The 24,692-nt window shown below is 53.7% G+C and overlaps 1 protein-coding gene across 6 annotated transcripts in view; it reads right to left on the bottom strand.

Moving 5' to 3' along the window:
* Positions 1-24,692, bottom strand: part of MYO9B (myosin IXB) — a 96,336-nt gene that overhangs the window by 8,599 nt on the left and 63,045 nt on the right. For 4 of the 6 annotated variants that reach the window (XM_008580538.1, XM_008580539.1, XM_008580544.1 and 1 more), the window contains exons 11-29: positions 22,585-22,706; positions 20,387-20,528; positions 19,904-20,108; positions 19,319-19,400; positions 18,138-18,227; positions 16,674-16,787; positions 15,064-15,103; positions 13,862-13,984; positions 12,921-13,001; positions 11,054-11,164; positions 9,404-9,526; positions 7,949-8,265; positions 6,218-7,156; positions 4,610-4,676; positions 4,288-4,412; positions 2,571-2,704; positions 2,193-2,383; positions 535-633; positions 240-413 (exon numbers count right to left, since the gene is read on the bottom strand). In XM_008580538.1, the coding sequence (XP_008578760.1) occupies positions 240-413; positions 535-633; positions 2,193-2,383; positions 2,571-2,704; positions 4,288-4,412; positions 4,610-4,676; positions 6,218-7,156; positions 7,949-8,265; positions 9,404-9,526; positions 11,054-11,164; positions 12,921-13,001; positions 13,862-13,984; positions 15,064-15,103; positions 16,674-16,787; positions 18,138-18,227; positions 19,319-19,400; positions 19,904-20,108; positions 20,387-20,528; positions 22,585-22,706 (3,279 nt within the window). The remainder of the gene's footprint in view (positions 1-239; positions 414-534; positions 634-2,192; positions 2,384-2,570; positions 2,705-4,287; positions 4,413-4,609; positions 4,677-6,217; positions 7,157-7,948; positions 8,266-9,403; positions 9,527-11,053; positions 11,165-12,920; positions 13,002-13,861; positions 13,985-15,063; positions 15,104-16,673; positions 16,788-18,137; positions 18,228-19,318; positions 19,401-19,903; positions 20,109-20,386; positions 20,529-22,584; positions 22,707-24,692) is intronic. The other 2 variants (XM_008580540.1, XM_008580541.1) reach the window with 2 other exon arrangements.

The following is a 24,692-nucleotide window of genomic DNA, read 5'->3' as shown; positions in this document are numbered from 1 at the left end:
GGGAACCCTCCCAGGTCCACCGCCACAGAGGTGTCAGCGCCCCGTGACCTCTCCCTCACCTGGAGCGGCACCCTCCACCCAAATGCCCTCCATCTGCCCTAGTTGGATACCCTGACCCAGAAGTGGAGTCCTGTGGAGTCCACCCCCACCACGGTCTGGGGGGGGGGAGGTGGGCATGGTGTGGCGGAGGTGGGCGTGGCCGGCATAGGCAGGCGTGGCTTGAAGGAACAGCCACCTACCTTTGTGGGTTCAAAGTCATTCTTGGTGTAGCCACGGGTGAACTCATCCAGCAGCGACTGGAATAGGTTGAGGACCAGGTTGGTGTCCTTCTCGCCGCGCTCAGTGGCCAGGTTGCTGACGACGATCTGGTAGTTCTCCATCAGGTCCTTGTATCCGACGTGGATCTTCCCGTTCTGCAGGAATTGCAGACATCACCCCATGCAACTGGGGGGGGGAGCCCCAGCAGATACACGGGGACAGTCTGGGAGAGGGAACAGGAAGCGCCAAGGGCTTGGGGCCGCCACCACCACGTACGGGGACGGAGTACATGGTTTTGATGTTGCTCCTGAACTTCTCGGTGGCTTCAATAAATAAGCTCTCGATGGGAGTCTTCTGGGAGCGCAGATCATTTATCTGGAAAGAGAGAGGAGTTGACCCCATGTGGCCTCAGTCCTGGGGACCTGTGTGCCTGAGGAGGCTCTAAGCCATCACCTCTGCCCTCTCCCAAGTCCTCCCCTGGGCTCACAGGGTAAAATTTGCCCCTCCATCTAACCCTGGTCTCCAACCCCTTCAATGCAGTTAAAACTACTGACATGTGGGACTGGATCACCCTCTGTAGTGGAGACCATCCTGTGCACTGTGAGGTGCTAACAGCATTCCTGGCCTCCACCCACTCAATGCCAGTGGCACCCCTGCCCTCAGTCGTGACACCCCAAGATGTCTCTAGACATTGCCAATGTCCCTGGAGGACAGAAATGCCCCTGCTGAGAACTGCAGATTTAGCCCAGACCCTTCCTGCTGCCCCACATAGGTGCTCAATGTCCGGCCACACCCCAGGATCAGGTTGCCTCAAAAAGCTTGGTTAATTAGGGCCGGCCCATGGCTCACTTCAGAGAGTGTGGTGCTGATAACACCAAGGCCATGGGTTTGGATCCCTATACAGGGATGGCTGGTTAGTTCACTTGGGAGAGCGTGGTGCTGACAACACCAAGTCAAGGGTTAAGATTCCCTTACTGGTCATCTTTAAAAAAAAAGTAAAATAAAAGCTTGGTTATTTCAAAATGGTTTTGCCTTTGGCAGGGTCTCTTGACCCTTCAGTGTCCCTGTCAGGCCACCACTCCGTTTGCTGTGGGATCACCCCTAGCTGGGGCATGAACACTCCAAGTGCAAGCCATGGCTCATTCACCTCTACCTCCGCTGTACAGTTAGTGCTTAATCAATGTCTGCCGTGAGACTGCATGAATTTTGTAAAAGTGTAATCTAAATACAGTAGGAGTTCAGGCAGCAGCTGTGCAGTCAGACAAGGCCTGACTGTGGGACCAAGGGGTTTCCTGGGGGGTTAATCTGAAGCCTGGTGCTTCCGTTTCCTCATGTATACAAGTGGGACAGTCACCCCTGTGGGGTGCCGTGGGACAACACGTGAAGTGTCTTCTAATAGCAGATTTTGAACTTCCTGGGCACGGGCCATAGGAAGAAAACTTGTGCTTGGCATCCAACCTGAACACATGCACGAGACAACGTTGACCTCGCCATGTGGAAGGTGTTCTGACACATGCTGTGGCTCATCACCCAGAGCTCTCGGGGACAGGTGTGTCTCAGGATTCTGACTGCTTCAGATACAACGCAGCTTTCCACGTGTCCTGTGCACCCCATAGTAACATTCACTAAGATCTTGCAGTGAAATATAAATATCTGTGCTGAGTGAGAAAAACGCAGACTACAATAGTTCCACGTGGGCCCAGGCCAGGTTTTGCAGTAAACGAGGTGATGTCGGACCTAGGTTTCTGGAACCTTCTGTGTATCAGGACTGTGGACCTGGACTTTCTATTTCTGACCTGCTAAGGACTGTGGTGGGCAGTTCAGAAAACTCTGTCCAGGGGTGGCAGTTCCCCGAGGAGGCCCAGATCTGACTCCTGCTGTGTGTCCCGCACCCGCCACCTCCACCTGGCGTTCCGGCCGGCTGCTGGGCCCACCTTGTTGAGCAGGAACTCATCCAGGTATTTGAGCTCGTTGGCATTGGTGATCTTGCGGAACACCGATTCCCGCCACTTCTCCGACACCGTGATTTTGCCAATCTTGAGGTTTCGGTTCCTTTTCCCTTTGCCTCCTGGCTCCTTGGTGTGCTTCTCGCCTGCTGCGTGGCGCTGCTGGTGGCCAGAAGGGGCTGTGGGGAGGAAACAGCTGGTGAGGGTGGATTTCGCGTAGGACCCCTTGCCGGGCACAGTCAGAAACCCCCTGAAGCTCTGTGCCCAGGGCTCTTGGGCCGACTCAAGGCCCTATTCAGGCCTGATCAACATCCCTGGGGGCCCTGGGGGCTCTGCCGTCTGTCCCTGAGGCTGCAGGCAACCAACCTTCTAGACCCTTCTTCGTGGTGGTGGCTTCTAGCACAGCGTGCCCAGACACCGTGTTCTCCATCTCCTCCACGCCCTCCAGGCTGTATTTTTTATCCTTGGTTTTATGCAGGAAAAGTCTCTTAAATGTGGATCTGCAGGAGAAAGTAAGTGGTTTCATTTAAGCTTCAGAAAATGAAAATGGACACGAAGCCCAGCCTCCCTCTGACTGGGCACATAGCAAACACTCTGTAATTGCCTGACTAAAAACTGGTCTTAGGGCCGGCCCGGTGGCGCACTGCTATAGTGCGCCGCTTGGGAAGTGTGGTGGCGCTCCCGCCGAGGGTTCGGATCCCACATACAGACCGGCCGCTCACTGGCTGAGCGAGGTGCGGGAGCAACACCGAGGGTTGCGATCCCGTTGCCGGTCCCGGTCCGGTACGGGCGCGACACTGAGGGTTGCGATCCGTTGCCGGTCACGAAAAAAAGACAAAAAGGAAAAAAAATTAAAAAATAAAAATAAAAAAAAAACGGGTCTTATTATAAGGAGAGCCCTTTTCTTCATTATTGATGCTACTAATGCTAAAGTCTATTTGTATGAACTGACAGGGGAGTAATGGGAAAAAAGCAAGATGCTGAACCGAAGGCACAGTTTGATTCCGTTTTCATATTTAAAAATTAATAACACTCCTGTCCCCCTCATATATTTTTATTGGCACAGGGTTAGAAAAGTCAGGAAGAATTTGGTATTTGCCAAACCGTGGACCGTGGCTGCTGGGCTCATGTGTAACCCTCAGGATCTGTAAGCATGTCCTTACTTGGAAGAAAGGGTCTTTGCAGATGTAATTAAATGAAGAATCTCGGGATAAGATCATGCTGGATTAACCAGGTTGGCCTTAAATACAATGTGTCCTTATAAGCGACAGAAGAGAAGACACATGGGAGAGGGGACAGTCAAGGGAAGACAGAGGCAGGGACTGCAGTGATGCGGCCAAAAGCCAAGGATCACCTGGAGCCCCCAGAAGCTGGACGAGGCAAGAAGGATCCTCCCCTAGAGCTCTGGAGGGACAACAACCCTGATGACACATTGATTTCAGATTTGTGGGCTCTAGAACCATGAGAGCATAAGTTTCTGTGTTTTAAGCCACCCAGGTTGTGGTACTTTGTGCCATCAGTAGGTTCTCCCTGCAGTGGGGGGGCTCTGTCCCCACACCCAGCAGAGTCCGCCCTGCACCTTCCTTCCCCTGCATCTGGATCAAAGCTCACCTGTCACATGGCCTGCTCTCCCTTCCCTGAGAAAGAGCCACCTGGAGCGTTTTCACAGGGGCTTTCTGGGAACAGAGTCTTGGCCCAGTTCTTCCTATCTGAGGACCCAGGAGGGGTTCCCAGAGGTGGGGGAGGGGGAGACAGGAGACGGTTTTGATTCCATGAAAAGCCAAATGGAAACTGTCTGTGGACCCAGAGGAGGAGGTGACCCAGACTGGCTTGAGGCTTCCGTAGGAATCACTGCACCCCGAGGCGGCCATGCTGGTGCTAGAGGAGGTCATGAACCTGGGCTTTGCGGGCAAGTCCAGGGCGAGGGCCCTGGGGAAGCTCTGCATGCAGGAACCTCTCCTCATGGAATTTCCACTGATTAAATACCTGCCCGACTGTGGTTCGTAAACGTGATAGGTTGAGGACAATGAACTGCTACGAGGCCTTGGCAAGGACCCTGGAGCCCTCCAACCCCTGAACTTACTTAGAGTCAGCCTGGGAGCCTGGGGACAGCCCTGCATCTGTGCCAGAGGCTGCATCGCCTGATTTCTTCTTCTGGACGGCTGGCTTCTTGGTGCTTGGTTCCCCATCTGTGGCTTCTGTTGAAGGCTGCAAGACAATGGGGGTTGGGGGGGAGACGAGTGAGCAAAGGCAGGTGGCCCATGCTGGGGGACACTGGATCCCTGCAGTCACTGTGCCCTCTCTCCACCAACATCACCTTTCTCCTTGGGCAGGGCCAGGGCAGCCATAGAGGGAGTGAACTATGACCCTGAGGGGCGAGAGCCGCAGCCTGCAGCATAAGTTACCTGAGCCTTGGCCGGGAATGGGAGGAGCTTGGAGACATCGCTGGTGGATAAGGAGATGCGCCTCTCCCTGTGAGATCACAGAAGTGCAGTTGTTACTGACCACAGCAAGGGAGCAATATGCTATTGGCATAATCTAGAAGTTCTCACTTGGGCCGAATCTGGCCCCCAGGGGACTCTTGGCAATGTCTGGAGACATTTTTGGCTGCCACCACTGAGGGAAAGGAGGGAATGGGTGCTACTGGCTCCTGGTAGGTGGAGCCTAGGGATGCTGCTCAACACTCTATAGTGCCAGGACAGCCCCACCCCAGACAACGATCCCGCCCAGATCTTGATGTGCAGAGGGTGAAAAACGCTGCTTCAGGGCTAGCCCGTGTTTCACTCAGGAGAGTGCGGTGCTGATAACACCAAGGCCGTGGATTCGGATCCCATATAGGGATGGCCGGTTAGTTCATTGGGTGAGCATGGTGCTGACAACACCAAGTCAAGGGTTAAGATCCCCTTACCGGTCATCTTTAAAAAACAACAACAAAAAACCCTGCTTCGGCATGAGAGAGACCCTGTCTGTCTGTATCTATATATAGGGATGGCCGGTTAGTTCCCGCCCAGATCTTGATGTGCAGAGGGTGAAAAACGCTGCTTCAGGGCTAGCCCGTGTTTCACTCAGGAGAGTGCGGTGCTGATAACACCAAGGCCGTGGATTCGGATCCCATATAGGGATGGCCGGTTAGTTCATTGGGTGAGCATGGTGCTGACAACACCAAGTCAAGGGTTAAGATCCCCTTACCGGTCATCTTTAAAAAACAACAACAAAAAACCCTGCTTCGGCATGAGAGAGACCCTGTCTGTCTGTATCTATCTCCCATCTATATCCACCATCTCTATCTATCTTCTACCTATCCTCCACCCATCCACATCCATCCTTCCATCCAACCATCACTCGTCCGTCTGTCCATCCACCCACTCATAATCCACCTACCCATCAATCCATCCATCCATCCACCCATCCATCCTTCATTATGTATCATGCTACTGGCATCTGGTGGGTGGAGGCTGGGGTGCTGCTCAGCACCCTAGGATATCCAGGATAGCCCCCACCAAAGAGAACAATCCAGCCCTAAACGTCAGCAGTGGGAGGCTGAGAAGCCCTGCTCTACCGGAATGAATGCCTGTCTCTCCTCCGACTCTCCTTTCCTTCAGCCCCGCAGGCCCTAGAGAAGATGGGGCTGCAGATTTGCAGTCCCCGACATTTAGTGTATGAAGAGTCAGGCAGAGTGAGCCCTTACTCCTTCAACCCTGCGGAAGTATGATGAGCCCCCTTCATTGATGAGGGAACTGAGGCCCAGGTTCATTGGGCAGCAGAGCCCTTGACCCGAGGGGTTGCCTCCATAAGGCTTTCTGTGTTAGCACAGCTTGTGTTGGGGGACTCTCAGGGCATCCCTGGGCAGGTGCCTCATCTCTGCTGAGCCTTCTGCCTGCCCCTTTGCCCTCCTTCCTTGGGGCTCCCACATGCCTGCTGGGCGTGACTGCTCATGTGTTTTGGGGATGCGTGGCCTTGCCGGCCCTGGCCTGGCAACCATGGTGCTTGCACAGAGGAGAGTGGGGGCTTACTCTGTGGACATGAGGGTGGTCCCCACTGCCCGGTGCCTGTCACTGAGGTCCAGCGACTGGCTCAGCATGGTACTGGGGCTGGTGGCTGCCATCAGCTTCTTGCCCCGCCACAGCTCCACAGCAGTGGCCAGCCGCTCAGCATCCTGGTCGCGGTGCCGCTGGATCTGCGTGGGGCCTCCGGGGCTCTCGGGCCCGTCTTGACCCCTTGGAGTGCCACTCAGCTTGGTCCTGTCCTTGGGGGTCTCAGGGGTGCTGCCGGGGGCTGGTGGGCCAACCCTGCTGTCCAGGGCCAGGCTTGTGGGCCGTTCCACATGGCCTGGCCTAGGGCTCCCACCTTGGGGCACCTGCTCTGTTTCTCCGGAGATCTGGCTGGCCGCTATGGCCTGCGGTTGCTCTGTGGACTGCCTTTTAGAAGCCTCCTGGGCCTCTGTCCCTGCATCTGTAGGGGTTTCATCTCTGCTCTCCTTTTTGTCTTCTGGGAGGCTCTTCCCTTGTTCTGGGACAGCCCTTCTAGAAGGTTCTTTGAGGGCACTCTCTTCCTTACAGGACTGGCTATGTTTGTTCTGGAATTTCACGTGCTCCAGCCCTCTCTGTCGACGGGACTCGCGTTTCTCCCGGCTGCTGGGGACTTTCTCGTGACTTTCGGCTGTCAAGTTTTTCTGGGATGGGGGCACCTTCTCTGGGCTCACCACCTCCTTCTCTGGGGTCAGTGCCTCCTTCTCAGGTAGGGAGATCCCCACCGGGGACTCATCACTCGGCCACGCTTCAGGCTCCAACACCAGGTGCTCACTGTCCGACGTCTCCGGGCGCTGCTCGGCCTCCTGCTCCCTGCTGGCCACCTGGCCCCACCGGCCCTCTGTGGTCCCCACCCTGGCGGCCTGCTGGGCTTCCCTCTCCTTCTCTCCTGCCTGCTGCTTCTCTGCGACCATCTTGCTGAAGCTGGTGTGAGGAAAGAGTAGAGGGGGCTAGTTCACAAATGGATGTCTTCTCTGCCTCCAGAATCGACCCAGCTGGGTTCTGGGGTGACCCCCTACCATACTGCCTGTGAGCTGTAGGCCAGGTTCTGCCTCTGCCTAGCAGCCCTTAGAGATACTTCCAGAAAGGCAGAACCTCCTTAACCAGAGGTTCTGCCTTTCCTGGAGGATACAGGAGGTGCCCCCTTGTCGTCAGGGCCACCCCTGCCCTAGGTATGCCTGGCTTGCTCATTCAGGGAGAGGACCCTTGCTGGGTCTGCTGTGGGTGGGTTCCATATGAAATCCCTGAATTCCTCTGGGATCCACTGGGAGGTCTCTCTGGGGCTCATTCTCTAGGAGGCTTTTGCATGTGTGGACAGTGCCTGAAAGGGACTTCTGTCCTGGGTGCTGGGACCCTGACTCCTGGCACAGGGCTGGGTCTATGGTGGGGGAAGGGGACCACTTCGGGGTGGTCTGGTCAGCCCCTCCTTCAACCCAAGTGTTACATCGACTGGCCTAGGGTGGGCAGGTGCAGGAAGTCCCTGGTGGAGACCAAGTCCAGCCAATGGTAAAACTGGGGCTTCCTCCTTAAGTGTCCCCTGCCAGCTCTGGAGTATCTCTCTGGAGCCCGTGTGTCCAGACAGCTGGTTTTCTGCTAGCCCCTCCCTGTGTGCAGAATGACATCCCCAGAGCTCCACCGGCCAGACAGGTAGCTCTTTGATGAGTGACCCTCCTGGGCTTCCAGAACGTTCTGAGGAGCAGGCCCTGCTGTGCTCACCTCTTGCGCTGCAGATGCCCGCGGCAGAGGCTCTGCAGGCGGATGATGCCCTGTCTCTGGCGCTGGTAGGCAGTCCGCTGCCGGTAGCCCCTCCAGGCCGCCTGGAGGTACACGGCTGCCTGCGTCCTCTCCAGCACCCGCCGGACCCGATAGGACCGCCAGCAGGCCTGGATGGTGACAGCTGCCCGCTTCATCTGTAGGAACTGCCGCCGTTCCAGCACCATCCGGAACCAGCTCTGCAGGAGCAGGATCTTGCGCACGACCTCCCGATGCAGTGTCTCCTGAAGGGCCTGCCGCTCTGTCTCCTTCAGGAAGACCTGGTAGGTGTGGGGTTGGGCTGGGTCAGCACGATGCACCACCCGATTCCCACAAGCTGCCGGTGCCTGGGAGATCTGCATAGCCCATGCTGGGAGTGAGGTTTGGGCTGGTGTGCTGACTGACTGGGGCTTTTTTTGTTTTTAGTGTAAGCACATTCATAATGCTCTACTATCACCTCTATCCAGTGCCAGAATGTTTTCATCCCCCACAAAAAGAGATCCCCGTCCCCCTCAGTGGTCACTCCCCATTCCCCTCCCCCTGCCCTGGTGACCACTAATCTGCTGTCTGTCTCTATGGATGTGCCTGTCCGGAACTTTCGTATCAATGGCGTCACACAATGTGGCTTTTGAGGTCTGGCTTCTCTCACTGAGCATGTTCTCAAGGTTCATCCACACTGCAGCACAGGTGCTTTCTTACTTTTCATGGCTGTATACTATTCCACTGTGTGGATGCACCACATTTTGTTAATCCACTCACTGACTGAGGGACACTGGGGTTGTTTCCACCTTTTGGCCACTATGAAGAGTGCTGCTGTGAATGCGGGTACACACGTTTTTGACTGAACACCTGTTTTTCAATTCTTTTGGGAATATACCCAGGAGTGGGACTGCTGAGTTATATGGTAACCCTATGATTAACATTGTTGAGGAACCGTAAAGGGACCTTTTACACCAGGAGGGGCCTTCCCGGGGAGCTGACCTTGACTTGTTAAACAAGAGCAGCCAAGTGGTGCCTGGAAAACGAGAAGCAACCCACACAACACCCACAGGGTGGAGGCAATTTTGGAAAGGGAAGACAACTGCAGGAAACCTTCTCCCAGACACTACAAAGCTCACTGACTGGCCCCAAAGCCCCCTGATGGTCAGCACAATTGCCCTGTCCTGCCCACGAGAAAACAGTAAACAGGTTAGACTGAGCGACTCCCTGAGCCCCGCTGAAGAGCAGCTGGAGGAGGCTCGACAAGGCAGCCCCCCCAGTCACTCTGCTCTGCCTGCTGGGAAGAAATAAAGTGCTGGGCCCCGAAAAACACACTTCCTCAGCAGAGCCCCTGTTTTTCAGAGCGTGGCCCAGGGCATCTGGGGACGTGGGGGGGTGGGGATTGGGTTTGCAGCCGCCCCAGGGGGTAGGAACGCTGACCTTGGTCTTGCCGATCTGGTAGCTCCTTCTGTCTACGTTCATCTTCTCCAGCAGTGCGGAGATGACCTCCCTGCAAGGCTGGGTGTTCTTGGGCAACAGCACCTGGAACTGCTCTGTGAAATCCTAGGTGATTTTGGCCAAGAAAGGAGAATCCATGTGAGCATTTCCTCTAGCGACACAGAGACAGGGCTCCAGCGATTCCCTGGTCAAGACTAGTTTCTGAAGCTATAACTTGTTTTGATGGGAATGGTATTCACAAATCTAAAATTTAAAATTGTGGATGTTCTGAGATGGTCTCAAGCTTCAGAAAGACTACCTGGATAGAGTGCTGGGTCTTTTAGTCAGCCAGGGTGGTTGGGAGGTGGCAGGGCCGCCTCCTCTATGGCTCGTTAAAGGGCTGGGCCATAGCTGGAGGTATATGCCTTATAAGTAAACAGCAACTTTAAATATTTTAAGAGCCAATGATTAGTAAAATACATCAGCATTTTCCCGCTTCTATAATTTTGCCTCTCCTATCTGCACAGGACCAGAAAGATACTATTTCCATTCTGCAGATGAGAAAAGTGAGGTATGCCACAGCTTAACCCCCGAGGCCACCCGGGTAAAGCCTGAATGGGGAGCAGGTGCTGTCCCCTCTAGCTTTGGGCTCAGAGCTACATGGGTGCCAGCTTGCAGCTTGAGGTGGGGGGTCCATACTGGGCCATGCTAACGACCAGGGACATTCAGGGATATCTGGAGCTATCTTGGGTTGTCAGAACTGGGGAGACTGGAGTTGCTACTGGCACCCAGCAGGTGGAGGCCAGAGATGCTTTCCAACATCCTACAATGCACAGGACAGCCCCCAAGGCACAATGAATGACCTGACCCCAAACATCAAAGGATCTAGAGATATAGCCTTCACCAACTTAAGGTTACTGATGATCCTCATATTTCTAGACAGCCCAGGGAGCCCTCTCTGCAGTCATTGCCTACCTGGGCCTAGGTTTCTATACCAGGAAAATAAGAACATGGACCCTCTTGTGGGTGGTGGGTAGGATAAAAGAGTTGGGTATAAAAGCATTGACTACAGATGTTGCTTAGTGAAGCACAGGGCTCTGAATGTATCTGCTTGTGAAACTCCCTCTTCCTAGCTTGGTGTAACACTGTATCTTTCCAGGTGCTGTGGTTTGACTGTCCCCTGTAAAACTCATGTTGAAACTTGATCCCTGAAGTAACAATATTAAAAGGTGGGCTAATTAAGAAGTGATTGGGTCACGAATGGATTAATGGGTTAATGGGTTATGAAAGCTGGTTTGGCTCTCTGTGGGCCCCTTGCTGTGTGACACCCTGCGTTGCCTCAGGATTCTGCAAAGAGCCCCCACCAGCAAGAAAGTCCCCACCAGATATGCCCCTCAGCCTTGTACTTCCCAATCCCCACAATTGCAAGAAATTTCTGTTCTTTGTAAATGACCCAGTCTCAGGTATTCAGTTACAGCAACAGAAAATGAACCAAAACACCAGGTTTGGCCATTTCTGCTGAGGAAAGTTGTCCCAGCTCCCTGCAACAGAGGATGATCCAGTCTAAATGCCAACAGTGCTGTGGTGCAGAAGCCAGTCCGGCCCTCTGCTGCAGCCCCAGCGAGTAGCCCGGTGTGCATGCATGCAGCTCACCTGAAAGGTGTACTTGGCGCTGTAGCCCGACCTCCGGATGCGCACGGTCTCCAGCATGCCCGTGTAGCGCAGCTGCTGCAGCACCAGCTCCTCGTCGAAGCACAGCTCTCTCTGAAACAGGCAAGCAAGGGATCAGGCACGGGCCGTGACCTGACTGATGCCCAAGCCTGGCGGGGGCTTGGAAAACTGAGACGAGGAGCCGATTCCCATGTGAATGTCGCCCCTCAGTATTCTGGACACAGACAGTCAGGGCACACATGTGGCCTCGAAATGTCCTCTAGCACAGCACCGGGAGCACCTGGAGAATCCATCTTTCCTTGCTCCTGATGTTCTTTTTGGAATGAGGACACAGACCACTTAGTAGCAGTGCTCGCGGTGTCTGATTCCTCTAGAAAACTTGGCATCTGGTCTGTGCTATCCCCTGGAGTCCTGAAGATGGATGGTACGTCTTGCTGCCTAACTTATGTAATTTGCTGCAAAGTTTTTTTTCTTAAAAGGACCCAAACTCAAACCTTTGCAGAGCTCAGACTCTGTGCCAGAGTCTAACTGGGGTAAGTGGTGGGGATCTGGGGAAGAAGGGAATTCAGTCTGGGGGTGGGAGCTAGACACAGGTGTGACAAGGTGCTGCCCAGGCCCCTGTGAGAGGCATTCTAGGAGAGAAGGGACTCTGGGCTGCGTTCTGAGGAGAGAATGGGCAGGGGGCAGCAGGGTGAAGGCCCAGGGAAGAAGGAAAAAGCTGAGGGGCCGACGGGGACATATGGAGTTGCTGACCACAGAGGGAGGGGAGGAGGGGCTGGAACCCAGGCTGCCTCCGGGGCTTTGAGCCAGAGATCAGGGGCCTGGACTTCTCCCTGGTGGCCAATAATTGAGGGATGATGCACAGTGTTATCTTAAGGAGGAACAGGAGGGAACAGCAGAGGGACAGGTTGTCATGACTGGGGTGGTGGAGGCTGAGGATGCTGCCCAACCCCTGTGGTGCCCAGGACAGCCCCAACACAGAGAATGCTCTGTGGGCATGGCCCACGCCCAGAGCACATGCCAATGGAGCATTTCCCGAGCTGGCCCGTGCTGGAGCAAGAATCCCAGCGTAAGAAGAGGGGCTGGATTCTGCTGCTGCGCGGACGGGGGTGGGAGACTGGCACAACTCCAGGTTTGTCCTTAGTGGGGAGGACAGAATTTGAAGCTCCCTGTGGGGAGGAGCTGGGCTCCGGACGTGAGTGGAGGTGCCCTAGGAGCAGGAAGAGCCAGGGAACCGTGACAAGCAGACGAAGGGGTGAACCAGTGAGGGAGCGGATGGAGTTGCCAAGAAGCTCCTGCCCAGGCACCTAATCATACTGTGAGGGAGCCCAGGTCTCTGAGTGGCTCCTGGCAGTCCCTGGGCTGTCCTCCCAGGGATGGAGTGGACCTTGGGGAAGAGGGAGGCCCAGAACAAGGGCTGAGTCTGGGGCTGGAGACCCCTCTGGTGTTCTGACAGTCTTTCTAGAAACTACCATGTGAGCAGTGGGCTCTTTGCTGTTTTGAGACTCGTGGTCCTGCACCACCTCAGCCCCTGCCTTCCAGAACGTTCTCCACATTGGCCAGTCCTGGGGTATCTGAAGAGTATCTGTCCCTCTCTGGTCAAACCTTCTCTGGGGCCTTCCATGTTCTAGATGACATCCCTGCTCTCGACCGGCCATGGGGCCACCCTCGCTGCCTCCTGTTGACCCCACCCCAGCAGCCTCAGCACCTTTGAATGCTCGGCTCCACAAGGCCTTTCCTGGCCCCCTCCCTGAGTTGGCTGGTACTGTCCCCCGTCCTCCGTGGAGGCAGGAACACCCCAGGGGTCCAGTAGGGGCTTTTGCCTCCCCGACACTCCAGGGCTACTGACCTTCTCAGCGTTGGAGCGGATGCAGCGGATGAAGAAGGGCTCTGCCTTCCCCAGGGTCTCCAGGAGCTTGTTCAGGGATGTCTGGGGAAAGAGGGAACATTCATGCTCAGCTGGGGACCCCAGGAGCATGTCGCTCAGTGGGAGGGGACCTGGGTCATCGACCAGCATCAGCAGGGGATAGGGGGTGTATGTCTGTGCTCCCAGGCAGTGGGACATGGGAGGCTGCAGCTGGACGTTCTGATCAGAGGCTGTGCTACACTGGGAACCCTTGAGGGGGCTATGGGGTCTCCATGGTCCCAGGGCCACCCAGTTCCAGATAAATTCCTTCTGGAGATTTAAAACTCATGTCAGACTCAGAAAGGACCATGGACACAGTGGTTTTGGTGCCTGGCCTGCTGTCCCCAAAAAGGATCTGTAGAACTTCTCTCATAAGGTAATTACAAAAAAAAGCTGAGATGGGAACAGAAGACTCAAATTGAGGAAAGAAGGAAAAACAAAAAAGCTAATGGTGATGGTTAACAGCTGGTGGATCTCCTAAAGAAAAAAAAATGTCCCCGAGTTTCCTGGCAGCCAGGGAAAAAAGGGAAACATGACTTAAGGACACAGCTCAGTGGTCAGGTTAACTAACACACTAACCCATGATTCTCTGAACTCAGTGGTTCTCAACCCAGGGTGATTTTTCTCACAAGGGGGCATAAGACAATGGTGGCTAACTTGAGAGCAGGATGGCATGGTACTACTGGCATCTGCTGGGCCAAGGCCAGAGATTCTGCTATAATACTCTACAGCACAAAGGATAATCTCCCCAACAGAGAATGATCCAGCCCCAGATGTCCTTTGGGGGCCGAGGTTGGGAACCCCTGGAATGACTGATAAGCTGCTGTGTTGGGTTTGTTTTGGCCAAGCTTAGCTCTGCCTCCCGCCTCTCCTGGCCCGCCGACCTGGAACTGGGCGCTGATGCTTGGTGGCTTCTTCTTCTTGTGCAGGTGCAGCAGGGACTTGGTGGTGCGGTCATGCAGGGTCATGCTAATGATCAGTTTCAGGGACTTGGAGTCCAGCAGGTTCTAGAACAGACACACGGGGTCCGGCCTGCCCTCCCACAGCCCATATGGGCACCAGGAGGCATCACAGATGTCCCTGGAGCTGGGGCAGGGCTTCACCCCTGTGGCGAGTGCTGGGGCAACATTTCTCAGGCTCGGTCTCAGGACCGCTGGTGGCTGGGGCCGGTGAGCATGTGGGCTGCACCTGGGCTGCACCGGGAGGGTTGGCAAGAGCCTCTTTAACAGCCAAGTGCCTACACCATCTCCTCCTCCTTTGGGACAGGCAATGAAGCCAGTGCTACTGATGCCGCCTTCCCACTGCACAGCTCGATATGGCTTATGTTACTCGAGCTGAGGATACTGGGTTCTCTCTGTGCCTTCTGCGTGAGCTCATGGGCAGGTCTGTCCCCACATGCTAACCAGGAGTATCAGCTGACAGGAGGGACTAGCCCTGTCCCATCTGCTGACTAGGCCAAGAGATCATTCTTACGTAATCTTTTTTTTTTGGTGGCTGGCTGGTATGGGGATCTGAACCCTTGACCTTGGTGTTATTGGTACCATGTTCTACCAACTGAGCTAACCAGCCAGCCATCTGTTTCTGCAAACTTCATAAGCCATCTGCACACTGTATGTGGAAGCTAGACAGAGCATCAGGGAGGTGCTTCATCCCATCCTGCCCTCTGCAGTGGGGTAAACAGAAGGGTCAGGACCAGCTCTGTGGTGCTGTCGCCTCTCCAGCGCTTCCTGTGGGATGAGGCTGAGGCCAGACTTCCGCTGAGCCTACGTCCTGGCCCAGCTTCCCCCTCACCCCCTTAGCCTCTCCTGAGAGCCCCCTCAATGTACCACTTTTGCAAATACCCCCATCTTGGGCCCTGCTTCTAGGAGATCTAAACAGAGGCAGCTCCAAATCATCTCAACATGAGAACATTTGTCTTTTTGGAGGAAGGGGGAGATGGTGGGAAGAAGAAGGAACGAAAGAAGCCGCGGAGGTTAACAATGCTTCTCTCCCCTCCCCGTTTTCTGAACAACAACTTGAGCCACCAGGCGGCTCCTAAGACAGGCAAAAGAGCAAGACATCTCGGGGCGTGTCGCGCGGGTTTTACCTTTGGAATGGTCTGCTTTTGTTTGATACCTCTACTTTTCCTGTCAAAATATTAAAAATGGATTTTGTGAACAGAAGGAACACAGTGTCTGGACTTGGGTTAGTTCAGCAAGCCACGCCTTGCAGGTTAGACCGAGAGAGAGGAAGAGTGCAGAGAGGACAGTGAACAGGCACAAGTGCAGCACGGCCACCGCCGCCACCGCCTTTCCGAAGGTCCGGCGGGCTCCCACCTCATGTGCACAGCTCATGTCAGTGACTGCACGCCTGCTGCACTGGCCAGTGGCAGCTGGGCTCTGCAGTTGGTTGCCCCTGAAGTGATATGAGCATTTGATCTAGGGGTCATGTGCATATCTGGGGAATGGGGAAGGGGCTGGCTAGTCATCTATAGGGCGGGACATGCATCGATGTGGAGCCTGCTACGGAGACGATGACATTATCTCAAAAAATGATGGGATGCCCTGAACCGGCATTGAGAGGTCCTGGGCAGTCCCGATGCTGACCAGGTGACTGGCTCCATTTGCTAGGTGTTTGCAGACGCCAAGCAGGCCCGCAGAGCCAGCAGGGACATGCCCCGCAAAGAACTGAGATGGGGCCCAGATAGGAGCAGCTTTGGGGCTCACGCTGGTGGAAAGGAAACACGGGAGCTAATCTTTTGGATGAAGGAGGGGGATGGCCCCCGTGTCCTTGGATACTTTATGAAATCTTACAGACCCAAGAGGAAAAAAAGAAGTAGCAGCTCAGCTCTTTTTTTTCTTTTGGCGGCTGACCAGCACAGGGATGAACGCTGGACCGACCGTGGTGTTAATCAGCACCGTACTCTCACCAATGGAGCTAATGGGCTATTGGCTCTTTTTAAAAACAGCTAAGGAAAGGATGCCCCATAGATCTGTGAGATGCTAGGCCCTGAGGCTCTATTTGTATGAGGGTTCATCTTAATCCCTGGGGGTAAACTAAGGCACACAAGATGAAGTTTGAAACTGGCTTTGTGGTGGGCACAAGCTTTGCTCTCAGCTGGCCCGAGCCCTGAATGGCTGCTGAAGGTTGGATGCAGTCACCGCAGATGCCACTTTGGCTAAGGCTGCCACCTGCCCAGAGCTGGGTGAGCGCCACGTGGGTCAGGGTCACCAGCCTGTTCTGCAGATGGATGCTGAAGGCCGAGAGTACTTGGGCTGTGTGGTGAGTTAGTGGGTGGGGTTGGGATCCAAACCCAGTGTGCGTGCCTTCTGGGCTGCTCTTGGGAAATCACTCGCCCTACTCCAGGAGCTGCTCTGTCAGCTCATGGTGGCAGAGGCAGAGGGGCAAGCTTGGCTCAGCAAGCCGGGCAGGTGGGCGTAGGCACGTTTGGGGGCAGGAAATTAGATGCCTCGGGGAGGAGCGTTCCTCTGGAGCTGCACTGGGGAGCCGGCGGTGGGTACGTGGGCCACAGCGCACACACCAGGGCAAGGGCATTAACGATGGCCATTTAGCGACAGCTGGGGTGAGAATGAAACCACAAGACAGCACAGCATTTTTTAGTGGCCGATTTGGCTTAGGAAGACAGGCCCGCCGGGGTCCGGGAGCAGGGAGGGGGAGGTGGCCGTTGCACTCGTGGGAGGGCCTCAGGGGACTCACAGGACGAAGGTGCGGGGTTTCTGAAGCCGACTGAGGGACTGGAGAAGACTACGGGGGTCCTCGCCCTGCCAGGGCAGTCCTTTGATGCTCTTGATGATTTGGTTATGCAAATCGCTGAGGGGAGTCGGGGAGGCACAGTGACAGAGAGAAGATGGAGTTAGAGCCGCAGGCCCACCACCTCGGGGTCCCCAGTGCCATCGGGACGTCCCCAGGCCACTGGAGCCAAAACATGCAGCTGGGGCAGCTGCCTCTGCCTCCTGCTCCAAGAAGGAGGACCAGGCCAGGAGCGCCGCCTTCCCCGAGCCCTGGTGCAGATGGAACTTTGGGGCAAATGGACTCTCAGATCACTGAAAAAAGTCTCATATTTAAGACCCTTTTGGGATCTTTAAAAAGCAGACAGGGGATACTGAAAAAAGGAGGCCACAGGGTCCCTGTGGGAGGAACGGATTAGTTTGTTTGAGGATTTGATGGCCAGAAGTCCACCTCCTTGTTGACTTCATTAAGGCATTGAGAGGCATGGATTCCAGTACACAGGGTGGTTCTCAACCAGGGGCATTTGTTAATGTCTAGAGACATTTGTGGTTGTCATGACTGGGGGATGCTCCTGGCATCTGGCGGGTGGAGGCCAGGGACACTGCTCAACACCCTACAGTGGAGACCGCACCCCAGAGAATGCTCTAGCATAGTGCCGAGGTTGAGAAACCCTAGTTTAAGGGGACAGATACCCCCCAAGAACACAATCTTGTTCGCTTTACTGATCACGGTGGGCTCGGGTGTGAGAAGACGTTCCAGGCCCAAACTTTGGCACTAACGCGAAAGCCCGAGAGTAACTTAAAGATGAAAAGCAATTACTTTGAAAATGAACACTAGTGAAGAATGTCTAAATGACAAATGTCTGAATGTTTGTGACAGAACTCCTGGAAGGAAGATTCTGTTTTATGGGTTTTTTTTTTTTTTTTTTTAATTCCTCATTCCAATTATTCTGTTTTTATCTATTTATTTTTTGGTGGCTGGTCAGTCTGGGGATCTGAACCCTTGACTTTGGTGTCATAACACCGTGCTCTAGCCAACTGGGCTGACCGGACAGCCTCAAATTATTCTAAATACATGTTTTAAGCTCTGGGCAGGTGGCCTGGAAGGGCCCCGATCGGCAGGCCCCGGTCTGTGTCCATGCACATGCGGAGTGCCCGGACAGGCCCACTTACCTGTGCTCCCTCGCCCTCCAGGGAGGCACGGAGCAAAGAACAGGAGTCATGTTTCACCTTTACGCTCCAGTCACCTCCACACCCAGGGCAGTCAGCACGGTGGCCACAGCTGGGAACGAGGCCTATGGCTCTGGCCCACCCCCCTGCATGGCCGATCCCCTCTCTCCTTGCCCTGGACGCCATGCTGAGTGCCCTGGGTGGGTGGTTAGTCTTGGTGTGCGTCCCTGGTCTCGGGTTCGAAGGCCCTCCTTCTACTTACTTCTTGCTCTCATAGAAAGCAATGATGTCCTCAAAAGCGTTAATATCGAACTCCTCAGAGCCGTCAAATGAGAAATCTAGCATTGAGCAGCTGGAAGGGAGAATCTGTATAAACTTAATGTGCTCCCAGGGCGGACCCACAGCCCCGGGGCCAGGCTCTGGGGATACTGAAGCCACTTCAGCGACTGCGGGTCAGAGGCCACTTTTGGTCTTTGTAGGGGGAAAAGAAAAAAACAAAAACAAAAAAACAAGCAAATAGAGGGATGCAGTTTACTCTGTTTTACCCTCTTTGGGGTGAAAAAATTGATTTAAAAACACACCTTTTTAAAAGCAAGAGAAACAATACACCCTGCTTCTGGACAAACCACACGACCACTTACCTAGGTGCTAGCTCTCCTGCCACACACACACTTTTATGAATCTCCTCAAGAAGTTTTGTTTATGAAGTGCTCGAAAATAAAATGACTTTTTCAGTCAAAAATTTAGGGACTAGCTCCTCAGGAATTTGGGTCTTGAAAAAGCAGTCAGGGACCGGGCTGACCCAGGGCCTTTGCACGGGATGCCCTCCTTGTCTGGCTCAACGGGTCCCTTTCTCAATGTGGCCCGAGCGTCTCTCCCAGAGGCATCTCTCCCTGGCTTTGTCCTTGCCTTGGACATCAGTCCAGTGTGGCCTTTCTGACCCCATCTGCTTGGGAACAGATGTTGCATTGCTCACTTTTATACCCTGGCACCAGCACATAATGGGGCAGGTGGACGGCCCATGGGTATTGCTAGGGACTACAAAGTACTCCATGTCATCTCACATGCAGACATAAGGCATGTGTGTTTCTGCCTGTGCATGAAGTAACTTAGCAGAACTACTTCCGGGACACCCAGCCAGGATAAGGCATCAAGCCTGTCGCTCAGCAGTCTCTTGGCTCCGCCCACGAATGCCCACCATGGGACATGAAAAGAATCCTTTGTGAGCTCAGCTGTCCCACTTCTCTCTAAGGCACATGATGCACTGAGGCTGGCCATTATGAGCACAGAAAAGCAGCAACCACATGCCGTTTGGTTCTGGGTCTTTCTCGGATCAGACAGCTGCTCTGACTTACTCAGAGCAACCTTGACCTGAGCTTAGGGTGGAGGGTTTCGTCTTAATATCAGACAACTTTGGTTTGGACAAACCAAGGTCTCGCTCACCGGTAAAGTTTTTCCGAGGGGGTGTTGGCTCCTCTTGGTGGCTCTCCCAGGTGGCTTTGGGCACCAGGGCTGCCCAGACCTGCTGGGGACACAGAGTGGATGTGCCGGGGAGGGTCTCTTGCAGCCCAACAGCCCTTGTGTTTTCTGGGGTGGCCGCGATCCTTACTTTTACCCAGTTTAAAAAAACAGCTCATTACCTAAGCTCAGGCAGAGCCAGGGGCAGTGGAGCGTCTGATCCCCAGAAAAGAGCACAGCTCTTTCCCTACTTCTCATAAAGGCTTTATCCTTCTTCCTTTTAACCAATGCCCTTTAAGAGATGGGGTCCTGAGACTTGGGTGGGCTACTCAACAGCACGGGCCTCAGGTTCCTTCCAGGAAAAACGGAGACATGCCTTTCTGCCTTCTGAGGCTGACATGAGGGTTAAATCATACTCCCTGGGATGGCTTCTGTTTGGGATGAGGAAAAGCTCTACGACTAGACAGAGGTGGCATTCATATGACATAATGAATGTACTAATTGCCACCGACTTGCTCACTTATTTAAATGGATTCTGAATGTCCCGGTCTCGATGGTGACCCCTCCTACCTGCAGCCTTCTCAGCCCTCTCGGCACGTAGGCGCCCAGCCTCCCGGAGCACGGCCATGGCCCGGATGGCAGCGCGGAGCACAGCCCAGCGGAACACAGCCACAGGGTCCATGCCGATGAGCTCACGCACATAGGAGCTGTCGCTGCCCCGCAGCAGGGCCACGATGTCGGGCCGCATGTAGTCCATGTTCTTCTCCCGGAAGTCCTGGCAGGGGAGGGTTGCGGGCAGTCACTCAAGGGTCGTCCCTCGTAGGCGCCCATCCCAGCAACAGATGGCAGCTCCTAGCTATGGGGCCCTGGACATTGGAGCCGGGGATTCAAGGCCGAGCACCCTGGGACTTTGCCCAGTGCCAGACAGGGAAAAGGCAACAAACTGCGCAAGTGCCAGAGGGGAGGAAGGGCCTGCTGTGTGTCCCATGCCTGCTTTTCAGGCCTATGGTGGCTACATTGACAACCCCGGCGGTGGCGGCGGCAGACACATACCTTGATCTGGTACTTAACTTTCCCAGCGAAGTGTTGGATGATGAAGGCTGGCTCCATGACCGGGGTACCCAGGAAGTACTTGTTGTATTCGTGCTGCTGCTTGAACTTGGCCAGCAGGGTCTGGCTTGTGGCGTGCGGGAAGCTGGCAAGAGAATTAAGGACCTTGAGTATCGCTGACAGTAGTCAACAACCTGCTTGGCGTTTCATGTCGCAGACCCTCCACATATGGGGCGTGTGGGTGCTCGGGGTGCCCTGGACAGTGAAACGATGGGCAAACCAACATGGAAAGGAGAGCGCCACCTAATGAACCCGCTGCCTGCAGCAGTGGCTGTGCCCGCGGTGGGTATGAGCAGACGGAGGATGAAGGGCCGTGCTTGGGGCTGCAGACAGAATGTGGAGCAGCCCCATGCCCGGTGCAATCAGCCCAGTCCCTACTCCCCCAATATGGCTATTTGCTGGGGGGCTGCAGAGGCTGCTGGCTGGGCTTGGTGGCGTTGGTGGACATTTGGCTTAAGCCAGGCCTGGGCCTGAGAAAAATCCCAGGTTGGGGTGACATCTGTCTTGGATCCATGTGCACCTGGATGCTGGGCCTTGGATGGGGGTCTTGTCCCTGCTCCCTGGTAGGAGGGAGAGGCTGGGAGATGGGGATGAAGCAGGGCTCTGTTCTGTCCCGGGGTGAGGTGGGGGGTACGGAGCAGAATAAGGGACTCCTTGTACCTGGTGATTTCTGCCTCCCAGCAGGGAAATGCTGCTGTCGGCTTTGGCACATCCTGCCTGTGCCCGGCTGCACCACAAACACAGGCTGTGGCATTTGCACCCAAATCCCCAACACTGGGGCTCCATAGCTTAATGAAGGGGGGTGGGGGGACGATCAGCGGGGGGAGTCTGTAGCTACAAAATACATCGTGTCCAGGGTTGCATTAAGGGTGTGCAGAGCGGGGCATCTGCTTCTGGCAACAAAAAAACCTCAGGCTTGATAAATAACATTTTAGTGCACTATTTTAGAAAATCTGAATCAACGTGTAAAAAAAAAATTTATGAATGAAAATAGCAAGATTTTAAGTAGAGAGAGATCAGAGTCTGCTTGACCAGGCCCTGCCCCACGGGTCTCCCCTGATCCAGCCCTGGGGGGTTTCCTGGTTGCAGTGACATAGCTCCCCCTAGCACCCTGACCCTCTCTTACGTGATTATTCTCTACTTGGATCCTGGCCACAGCCACGAGGCAGATGTATCTGTCTCCCTGTCCTGGATGGGGACTTGTAAGAGGGGCCAATAAAGAGTTATTGATAAAAAGATATGGCCATGTCTTAACCCCTGGAACCTGTAAATGTGACCTTATTTGGAAACGGTCTTTGCAGATGTAACTAGTTAAGATGAAGCGATTAGGTTGGGCCCTAGTCCAGTATGACTAGTGTCCTCTTAAGAGGAGGAGATGAAACAGAGATAGAGACACACAGGGGAGAAGGTCATGTGACTATGCAGGCAGGACCTGGAGTGACACGGCCACAATCCAAGGAACTCCTGGAGCCCCAGAAGCTAGAAGAGGCCAGGAGGGATCTCCCCCTATAAGCTCTAGAAGTGGTGTGGCCCTGCTGACACCTGACTTTAGACTTCTGGCTTCCAGAACTATAAAAGAATAAATTCCTATTGTTTTAAGTGACGTGGTTTGTGGTAATTCATTAAGCAACCACAGGAAGCAAATTCAGTGAGTGTCACCTGATTTCAGTGACTGCAGCTGGGTGACCGGGAGTCACATTATAGATGCCCCTTCCAGCCTTCACCATGCCCTGCAGACAAGCAGGACAAGGGGAGGGAGGCCCAGCGGTGAGTCCAGAGAAAGCCAGTGGAGTCCGGACCCTGACTTCCACGTGCTGTACTGCCCTTTGCAGGAACATGCCCACCTTGTCCCTAGTGTTTAGACAGAGGCCCACAATCCTTTACCAAAACCCCTGGGGCAGATGTGTTTCCGAGTGCACAGACTAATCACATCGGTTAACACTTCCACACTGAACCGTATATGCATTTGGCAAATGTGAGCTCAGGATTGGTGGCCAAAGGCATGTGAGAAACCAAGGAGTCCTTGGTAGGGTCTGGATTCGGGGTGAGGCTCTGAAAGCTGCAGAACCCGACCCAGAGCCTGTGTCTGCAGACGTGTGGGGTCAGCTGCCTGTGGGGCAGACGGGGCAGTGGACACTCACTTGCTCTCCTCGTCCAGCAGGTAGAAGAGGCCAGTGGGCTTCTTGCTGATGAGGTGGATGCAGCCGACATTGTCCGTGTAGTCGATGTTGTGCCACGTGATCCCTTCACTCTGATACTCTTCCTGCGGGGTTAGAGTGGGTGCCGGTAAGTCCTTATTTCACAGCTACGTTAATATTCATAAAACCACGCTTTGCAAATAAACATATATATGTATCAACAGGCATGTTTATATATAAATGTATGAATAACAAAATATATGTTGATTTACTAACATGAAGGCGTTAATAATGACATAAAGTTATAATATAAGTTAGTAATTATCAACAGAAAACAAAAATGCACATTCTGTATGTGACACCAAAAAATTCATAAAAAAAAAAAAAATTCAATTTAATTGTCCATTACTAGTTTACAGAAATACAATTAAATTGTGCATAGGGATCTGCAATTCACTTATAGGTTTTAGCAACTTTTTTTTTTTTTTTTTGCAGATTTCATAGCATTTTCTATGCAGAAGATCATGTCATCTGCAAATATGTAGTTTTACTTTCTCCTTTCCAAAAAAAAGGGCCGCCCCGTGGCGCACTCGGGAGAGTGCGGTGCTGGGAGTGCAGTGCCGCCGCGGGTTCGGATCCTATAGAGGAATGGCCGGTGCGCTCACTGGCTGAGCACCGGTCACAAAAAAAAAAAAGAAAAGAAAAAAGAAAGCCAATAGCCCCTTAACATGGGCCGGCCCGGTGGCTCACTCGGGAGAGTGCAGTGCTGATAACACCAAGGCCCCGGGTTCGGATCCCATATAGGGATGGCCGAAAGAAAAGAAAAAAGAAAGCCAATAGCCCCTTAACATGGGCCGGCCCGGTGGCTCACTCGGGAGAGTGCAGTGCTGATAACACCAAGGCCCCGGGTTCGGATCCCATATAGGGATGGCCGAAAGAAAAGAAAAAAGAAAGCCAATAGCCCCTTAACATGGGCCGGCCCGGTGGCTCACTCGGGAGAGTGCAGTGCTGATAACACCAAGGCCCCGGGTTCGGATCCCATATAGGGATGGCCGAAAGAAAAGAAAAAAGAAAGCCAATAGCCCCTTAACATGGGCCGGCCCGGTGGCTCACTCGGGAGAGTGCAGTGCTGATAACACCAAGGCCCCGGGTTCGGATCCCATATAGGGATGGCCGAAAGAAAAGAAAAAAGAAAGCCAATAGCCCCTTAACATGGGCCGGCCCGGTGGCTCACTCGGGAGAGTGCAGTGCTGATAACACCAAGGCCCCGGGTTCGGATCCCATATAGGGATGGCCGGTTCGCTCACTGGCTGAGCGCGGTGTGGGCGCAACACCGAGGGTTGCGATCCCGTTACCGGTCAGTAAAAAAGACAAAAAAGGAAAAAAATAAATAAATAAATAAAATAAAATCACCCTCGATTGTCAAACTTTTTCTGTGGTGTCTGTTGTGACTGCTTGTAGTGTGTGAAAGCAGCCAGAGACATGTAACCAGATGGCTGTGTCAATAAAGCTTTATTTATAAAAACAGTTTACAGGGCCAGTCTGGACCCACAGGCTGTGGCTTGCTGGCCCCTGCTTTAGAACTATGCTGTCCAGAAGGAATATATGAGGGTACTTCAAAAAATTCTCAAAAAAAATAGAATTAAAAAGATAATACAAATCTTTCCACAAACTTTTCGAAGTACTCTGATAATATGAATGACCTGTTAAAATCCAAAAAATGACCTTATATATCCCCAAAACGGTCATGTCGACATGGAATCAATATAAAAGAATAACTGAGACACTTTGTGTTTTTCCCCCCTGCACTAAGTCTCTGCAATCTGGTGTATATCTCACTTTCCCAACAAGGTTCAATTTGGACTAGGCTTGTTCCAAGTGCTCAACAGCCAAAAGGCTTAATAGTAAAATCAGTTAAACATTTATATAAACCCGCTAGTTTTTTTCCATCAGAGTCATCAACGTGAAGGATAATAACGTGAGTAAAGATGGCTATTTAGCGGACAAAAGACATATGAGACAGATTATCACTATCGCTGACCAAAGCACACCCTTAAAAGGCAACTCTTTCTCTCCCACTGGAAGGACTTTCACATCTGGGCAGAAAAAAT

Source organism: Galeopterus variegatus, unplaced genomic scaffold (genome assembly GCF_000696425.1).
Source record: "Galeopterus variegatus unplaced genomic scaffold, G_variegatus-3.0.2 Scaffold2126, whole genome shotgun sequence".
NCBI lineage: Eukaryota > Metazoa > Chordata > Mammalia > Dermoptera > Cynocephalidae > Galeopterus > Galeopterus variegatus.
This window is presented reverse-complemented; position numbering and strand designations above follow the sequence as displayed.